The 8071-nt window shown below is 48.8% G+C and overlaps 1 protein-coding gene across 1 annotated transcript; it reads right to left on the bottom strand.

The window, feature by feature from the left end:
- Window positions 1-5524: 5524 nt before the first annotated feature.
- On the bottom strand, window positions 5525-6862 carry LOC122381571 (zinc metalloproteinase nas-4-like). Its single transcript, XM_043365907.1, has one exon. It carries the CDS (start codon window positions 6860-6862, stop codon window positions 5525-5527), a length of 1338 nt encoding a protein of 445 aa, XP_043221842.1.
- Window positions 6863-8071: the final 1209 nt, after the last annotated feature.

Here is an 8071-nt window from a genome sequence, read left to right as displayed (position 1 = left end):
TCACCGCAGTGCAGTCCGTCTGCCCGTGTCCTGTTAGGGGGGTCCGAAATGTATTGAAGTTGTCCGAAACCACGGGAACCGAGTTTTTCCCATAGGTCCTTTCAATACCTTTCCAAAATGGTGCGGCAATCGAAATTTTAAAGAACTTTCACCTTGCCTCAAATCGATTGAAAGTTTATCAAATTTAGCCAATTTAGTACTTCATGAACTTTCGCTTTTAACATACATCCCACAGTTTAATGCGCAATTGATTGGGCCGGTGATCTTGTTTTCAAGGAAAATAGCTGCACAAATCACAAAATATATTATCATGCATGCCAAGAGCCAAATGATGAAATCACATCATGACTAAATACCATGTGGATTACAATAAATCACTTAAAATATCGCGTATCAAGATCCTCAGAATAGGAATCGTCTTGGTCTTTATTTGTCCAAATGCGCCATGTGCATCGAAAACTTCCACCTCGCCTGAACTGAGTTGAAAATATCTAGATAAGCCTATGATTTGAGCCGCGGTCTGTTGCGAGTGCAGACGGCCCCCCCCCCCATTGCGGGTAATTACATGCATGTCATGACCCCTCAAGGTTGGCGAGTGGCGCTTCTCACATTTCTTAATCCTCACAACAGCAGCTGCTGTGCACTTATGCCTGGAGGGAGGGGGGATGAGACATGGCCCTCATGCATTTCCCGCAAAACACTGTGTCAACCAATGTGTCAATTTCACAGCACTGCGTCATCTCGCCTTCAGGTGATGGCGTCATGTCTACCGCAAGACAAACAAGAGCTGGGGCATCCAAGCCTCTAGTTGGCCAGCCGAGGGAGGCCGTTGCTGACCAGTGGGCCGTTGCCTTCCTGGCTGATGATGATACCAGCGGGCTGCTGGCCTTCACCGGAAGGCCGCGACTGCCGACCAGGGGGCAGGTCCTCAGCCTCTACCTCCACATCAGGCAGGCCAAGGGACAATGGTTTCCAGTCAGCGAGATCGCTGACATCGTCCTGACCGAAGTATGCAAATACTGGACAATGGGGAACATCCCGATCGGGGCCAAGAAGAAAACGAAGGAGAAGACGTTGGCCCTGATAGACGAGTACCGTAACCTGCCCCATGTTCCTGCCCAGGTTACGGTACTCGTCTATCAGGGCCAACGTCTTCTCCTTCGTTTTCTTCTTGGCCCCGATCGGGATGTTCCCCATTGTCCAGTATTTGCATACTTCGGTCAGGACGATGTCAGCGATCTCGCTGACTGGAAACCATTGTCCCTTGGCCTGCCTGATGTGGAGGTAGAGGCTGAGGACCTGCCCCCTGGTCGGCAGTCGCGGCCTTCCGGTGAAGGCCAGCAGCCCGCTGGTATCATCATCAGCCAGGAAGGCAACGGCCCACTGGTCAGCAACGGCCTCCCTCGGCTGGCCAACTAGAGGCTTGGATGCCCCAGCTCTTGTTTGTCTTGCGGTAGACATGGCGCCATCACCTGAAGGCGAGATGACGCAGTGCTGTGAAATTGACACATTGGTTGACACAGTGTTTTGCGGGAAATGCATGAGGGCCATGTCTCATCCCCCCTCCCTCCAGGCATAAGTGCACAGCAGCTGCTGTTGTGAGGATTAAGAAATGTGAGAAGCGCCACTCGCCAACCTTGAGGGGTCATGACATGCATGTAATTACCCGCAATGGGGGGGGGGGCCGTCTGCACTCGCAACAGACCGCGGCTCAAATCATAGGCTTATCTAGATATTTTCAACTCAGTTCAGGCGAGGTGGAAGTTTTCGATGCACATGGCGCATTTGGACAAATAAAGACCAAGACGATTCCTATTCTGAGGATCTTGATACGCGATATTTTAAGTGATTTATTGTAATCCACATGGTATTTAGTCATGATGTGATTTCATCATTTGGCTCTTGGCATGCATGATAATATATTTTGTGATTTGTGCAGCTATTTTCCTTGAAAACAAGATCACCGGCCCAATCAATTGCGCATTAAACTGTGGGATGTATGTTAAAAGCGAAAGTTCATGAAGTACTAAATTGGCTAAATTTGATAAACTTTCAATCGATTTGAGGCAAGGTGAAAGTTCTTTAAAATTTCGATTGCCGCACCATTTTGGAAAGGTATTGAAAGGACCTATGGGAAAAACCCGGTTCCCGTGGTTTCGGACAACTTTAATACATTTCGGACCCCCCTAGTGTCCTGTAATCCAGGATCAGAAGGCTGACCCGGCAGTCGGGTAAACGCTTCCTGCCGGCACAGTTTATCTGGTCAGAGGCCTGTTAGTCCAAAGATGAAGCATGAGGCATGCAGACGGGGTAAGCAGGGGTACCGCGGATTTGTTGTGTGCGTGAAATTGCAATTGCGGAACGAGCCAGCGCTTGGTGCGGATCACGTCGCACTACAACAAACCAGATATAAAATGACGATAATAACTCAAGTATATTGTAAAAGACAAAGCTTTCGATACGTATAGTATCTTGATCACTGTCAATGAGATGAAGAATATGGCGAAGAATAAAACTTCAGCTATTATCGTCATTTTATATCTGTCATGGATTCGCTACAAAACCAGATATTCTCACTAGGCTGGTTGAAACGCACATGATTGCCGAGAAAATCGTGGGAGTGAAGTGGTGCTGAGGTGCTGAGATGTATATGCGGACCCATTGATCTCTATAGTAGCTCTATAGACCTAATAGTACCTCTATAGGTTACTATATAGGTCAATGTGCGGACCAGAAATGTCAATGGATCCAAAGCTTGGATGAATGTCGTCTCAGTGGGTATGGGTAGGTAGTGCGACTAAACTGCAGGTCGGATCGTCATCAATCTCGCTGGATTCCATGAATTGGAGAAAAATGGCCAATGCACGCATGTAATGTATGTTTTGAATTATGATGTTGAGTTATGAATGGAATGCAGCGTTGCGTTTCCTTGCTAAGTCTATAAAATAACAGTAATCTTCGTCGACAGACATCACAAGCTGCGAAAGGGAGGATTGTCAACGATTACCTACAGAAATAGTCATGACAACATCAGTTGCATGCACCTTTTTCACGTCAATTTCACATTCGCACAACTGATTCGCTCATAATGCTGAAATAGGCTGCGCATGCATAAAAACGAATTATCTCGTAGTCCTAAATAGAGAACTGGTTATGATGGATGATCTCAGAAAACAGTAATCTTATCTTCAGATCTGAATATTGCTGTGTCTTAGCGGCTTACAGATATGAGCTTAGCCCTAAGCGCCACTTCAAAAACAATCCCTATGTCGTCATACTCATGGGTGTGTCGATATAGGAAAGCCTCTGTATCCGGAATTTAGACGAACATAAAACAGCGGCCTACTCTTAACCCACTTATGCACAGCCCTGACACGTATGCACCCTATGCTGCCATGGAATCCCGAGTTTTTTTTTACGCCAGGAGCGTGGCTGTTTGGGTTACGGTGGAGGCGGCAGTGTTAGCCGCGATCTTCGCCCGAATGAACGGCTTACGTCTTCATCAGGCCACCGGTAATCGGCCTATACACGGCTGCTAAGCAGGATCACGAGCCGCAGTGCCGGGTGTTTTTGTTTTCGATGACGTCATTGGTTTATTTTCGGTATCCAGAGCTGATTTTTCGGAGCCATTATGCCGATGCAAGAGGTGAACTTATTTGGTTTGAATTCCGCATTATTTTAATAGGAGTATTTTCATTTCGCTAAAACCGACAGAACTGCACGTTTGCTGTAGCCCCCATGCGACCAATTATGTAACATAACTTGTGCTGATTGACAATTTGTCCGCCAGTCTGATGACCTGATTGGCAGAGCCGTTATTTTCGACCATAGTTAAGAAGTTTTACCGACCGGGGCCGAGTTTCCGGTACCAAGATGTATTCAGTATTCGTCTCATGTGGGTATTGAACGATAACTGTTCAATCTCCGTCAATAATGACGCACGTCTAATTTCTCGCCCATGATTGGTCATGATCATAATAAGGAACGTGCGCGCACAGAATTGGTTTGTATAAAGCATGCTTTTATAAACTTGAATGAAGTCAATGCTGCAACTTACGATGGCTTATCTAGGGAAAAAAATGAAATGTGCAAGTGTTCTGATATGTCTTTCTTAAACCGTTTAAAAGCACTTGCATGTCTTTGTTTTTTCTAGACAGTTCAGAACATTAGCCCTACGGATCAAGACGACGATACATAGAACTTCTGAATCATTTTCAAGCATTATAAAATGAACGTCGAGAGTAAGAGTTCAGCATACCAAGCATCCCCACACGCAGGACAGGCGACCAATTTCCAAAAGCTGGAGGCATCAGAAATGATTGCCGTCATCGGCCGCTGACACGTGATGGACGATATAGACGTGTTACGGAGGTGGCGTCCGATCCCACTGATGTCTGCCGAAAGGTCTGGTGGCGTTGAGCGCACGCATGGGAATCTGAGCTCCATGGAGGGGCTGCAGGTGCTCTGGTGACCTCGGCCGTCCCTCCAGGGAAATCTGGGCTCACCTCGTCTTCCGCCGTCCCAGAGGAGCGCGCCGAAAACAAGATACCGTGCCGGATCGCCGCACCGCTACTAGTGGGACGAAATAAGGAGCGGTCATGTTCATCAATAGATTACCATGTATGACCAATTTGGACCAGCGTGCTGTGTAATGGTTGCGCCCATGTGCGTTCTAATTCAGGTTTAATCGCGAGGGAATATGGGAAGCAGCGACATTGGCCCTTGTAACACGCTATGGCAGGGACGTCCTACGCACTAGTGTGTGTAATAACTGTGTATGTGCATGTAAACCTTAATCGAATTAAATGAAGTACGAATACTTAACACGGAAGCTGAAGCATAGGATTACGCAGCATGTCGAGCAAAATCAAACTTATGTCAGTTCTTCTCAAACCACATTTATAATGAAATCAAACACACTTTAAATTGATATCAAAACACATTTGAAACTTGCAAAATAATCAGATGACTTGCAAGCATGTTAAAAGCGTTATATGGTTAGATCGCGCAGATCCATCGACTTCTCGCCCTGCTTCTGGTCTCGAGCAAGATATTCAAGAAAATGGATGGTGTCACATTGGCTTTTGATATGTTTTTTTTTTGCGATTTCCTAAATGTGTCATGTTTATAGGAAGTTGTTCTAGTTGCATAAGTACTATGCTGTATTTTGTGTGTATTTTCAATCGCAAGTCAAGAACATCGTCTGTATAAAAGTAGAAATAAACATTATGTACGAGTCACAGTAGCTGGGAATAGGGATACATTTGCACTAAGCCTGTCTCTGCGATATACGAAACCGTACCAAATATCCAATTATGCATGGAAAGTTTGGAAACAATTTGCGAAGTCCAAGTTACCACATAGTCATGACGTACCGTGAAGCATCGCGTTCAACAAGGTCACACATCAATACCCTGAGATAAGTGGTAGGTGACAGGGCTACCGCCCTCTGGAACATCTAAAGGAACTACTGCAATGCCTCTGAGGGCATCTGAGGAACAGTTGCGCCGATCCCATGGGCGTATCAGCAGGCGCCACAGGCCTTCTTGCAGTCCTGCAGCATGAAGTCGGGATTGTTGGTGCATTCACCGATCTCGGCCCAGTCGGCGCAGTATTTGTTCTTGTCAGCGCAGTGGGCGAAGTCGCTGCCCAGGCAGAGGCCACACGAGTCGCGGCAGTAGATGCTCATGTAGCTCCAGTTGTTGGCGCACTCGCCGGACTTGGCCCACGAGAGACAGTAGGTGTTGTGGTCGGCGCAGGCCTTGCACGTTCCGCACGACTTGGCGCAGTGGACGTTCATCCAGGTGGGGTTTTTGTTGCACTCACCGCGGGCGCTCCACTCGGAGCAGTACTCGTTGTTGTCCTGGCATGCAGAGGGCTCCGGCGCTTTGGTGGGGCCCACCGCTCCGCCGCCAGTGCCCTGGCACTTGTACAGCTTGTTGAGCTTCTTGATGTCGATCTCGGAGAAGCCGTTGCGCTGTCCCATCTGGTCGGTGGGCTTGATGGGAGTGATGGTGCGCAGCTTGCGGTTGGCGGCGAACGCATACGGCCCGTAGTGCATGATGGAGGTCACGTCATACGGCTCGTCCAGGCTCTGGATCTTGGTCCACTCGTACTTGTGGAAGTTATAATCCATGCCGGAGATGATGTTGCCCCAGTTGATAATGACGTGGTCACCGCGGTCTGGACGGCTCTGCTCGTGCCAGAAGCCGGCTGCGTGCATGAACTCGTGCATCACGACTCCGGGGTAGACGCAGCCGTCGGCGAGCGAGAGCTCCTGGACGCCTCCTACGACACCAACGGCGCTGCTGCAGCCGGAGCCCTTCCGCACGTGGATGTAGTCCTTCTGCGTAGTGCGCGGCACGATCCGGATGCACGTGTTCTTCTCAAACGCCGCCACCGCCTTGGCGATGATGGCTCGCTCGCGCTGCGTGTAGCTCGACGAGATCAGGTACGGGATCTCCGAGTCTGGCCAGAGGCTGCCCTCCTCGCGGATGGCGTTGCGGACGAACATGTCGTCGCCGTCGAAGGCGATGTCTCCATCCAGCAGCACCTTAGTCGACTCCATGTGCGAGATGTCGCCCTCGAACAGGCCGGCCAGCTCGATGGGGTCCTCGGCTCCCGGCCCGGACTGAGGCACGTCATCGGGGATGTCAGCCGCTGCAGCAAAATCCTCCGGTGAGAGAGGCAGGCCGAACACGTCGTCACTCATCGGAACGGCTCTCTTTTCCGTCGATCGGCGCCAGCTGAGCGGCACCGGCTCCCCCAGAGGCTCCAGCATTCTCTTTAGCATCGGCGGCACGATGAGGGCCGAGCTGGAGGCCAGCCAGGCACACAGCAGCAGGGCTGTCAGATGAGGCATGGTGTGAGGGGCACGAGAGGGGCGGGGCAACGCGTCGGTGGAGGGAGGGGAGGGCTCAGAGGGGAGCCGTGTCGAGCCGGGTCGACTGATGCCCCCAGCGTCGAACGGACGCCATTTATACTCACTTGAAGCCACCATGAGGGTCGGCATGTGGGTGGAAAAAGTGCCGAATGTGGAAATTATGCATCAGAAAGCGGTCGCGGCGGGCGATGAACTAATAGTGGATCGATGCCCGACAGACTAGCGCCTGCATTCGGATGATGACCGAGGATGACGCCATTGCCCTAACGGGATCATGTCACTAGCAGTTCATTAATTATGCTGTGATTCAGCCCTCGCTCCACTCCAGTTTTGTCGCCCCAGTTAGAGATTTAAACACCCCTGTAGGCTGTAGGGTATGTCAAATGTGTAAATTAAGCGTCCTGTGTCTGCTGTCTGCTGTTAGATAAATAAATACATAGACGTAATTGTAAATGTTGCTGTTCAGCTGGGACATAGTTAAAGGGACCCTCCCACCTTAACATTAGATTTGAGTTGAGATAGCCAAAATGGGGTCCCTGGCTCACAATTACCGGTTTCGGCACTCACAACATCGAGAAATGCCTTAAATCGGAAATATTGAATTTCAAAATTGCAGCATTTTTATTCAGAGGGGCTAATGCATAGGAATACCCCTCTGAATGTGTGACGTCAGCGTAGATATCTAACGATTTTTAAATGTTTGACTAAAACGTTTCGTAGCACGCGGTGGTATATGCTGCTTTGCGCGCAGCAAATGCCGCACTTTCAGCTGCCAAACTATTGCTTCCAAATAAAGTCGCTAGGAACAGCGGAGATCCCAAAAAGTAAACAAAAGTAATATCCTAATATCTTGAAAACCGGTGAATATTTTTCGGTGAAATTTCGTAGATATTCGTTTTCGCTCTTTCTGAACCGGGCGACATCACTTTCATGCCAATTCATAAACGTTTTTGAAGGTGGGAGGGTCCCTTTAATGCATAAAATGTTGTTTTGACACCAGCTTTATTATTATATTAGTGTTTTGTGTGACTTGGCTGAAGAAGGGAGCCGACTTGCTCTTGAAAGCTTCCATTAAAATAATAAAGCTGGTGTCAAAACAACGTTTTATACATAAGTACATACACTTCTGTACATCTGTGTACTCGGCAGTTGGCACTGATACCTACCTATACCTGGATACATTCAAGA

This window comes from Amphibalanus amphitrite, unplaced genomic scaffold, assembly GCF_019059575.1.
Source record: "Amphibalanus amphitrite isolate SeventyFive unplaced genomic scaffold, NRLGWU_Aamphi_draft 000122F_arrow, whole genome shotgun sequence".
Lineage (NCBI taxonomy): Eukaryota > Metazoa > Arthropoda > Thecostraca > Balanomorpha > Balanidae > Amphibalanus > Amphibalanus amphitrite.
Note: the sequence above shows the minus strand (reverse complement) of the source record. Positions and strands in the feature narration are given on the sequence as shown.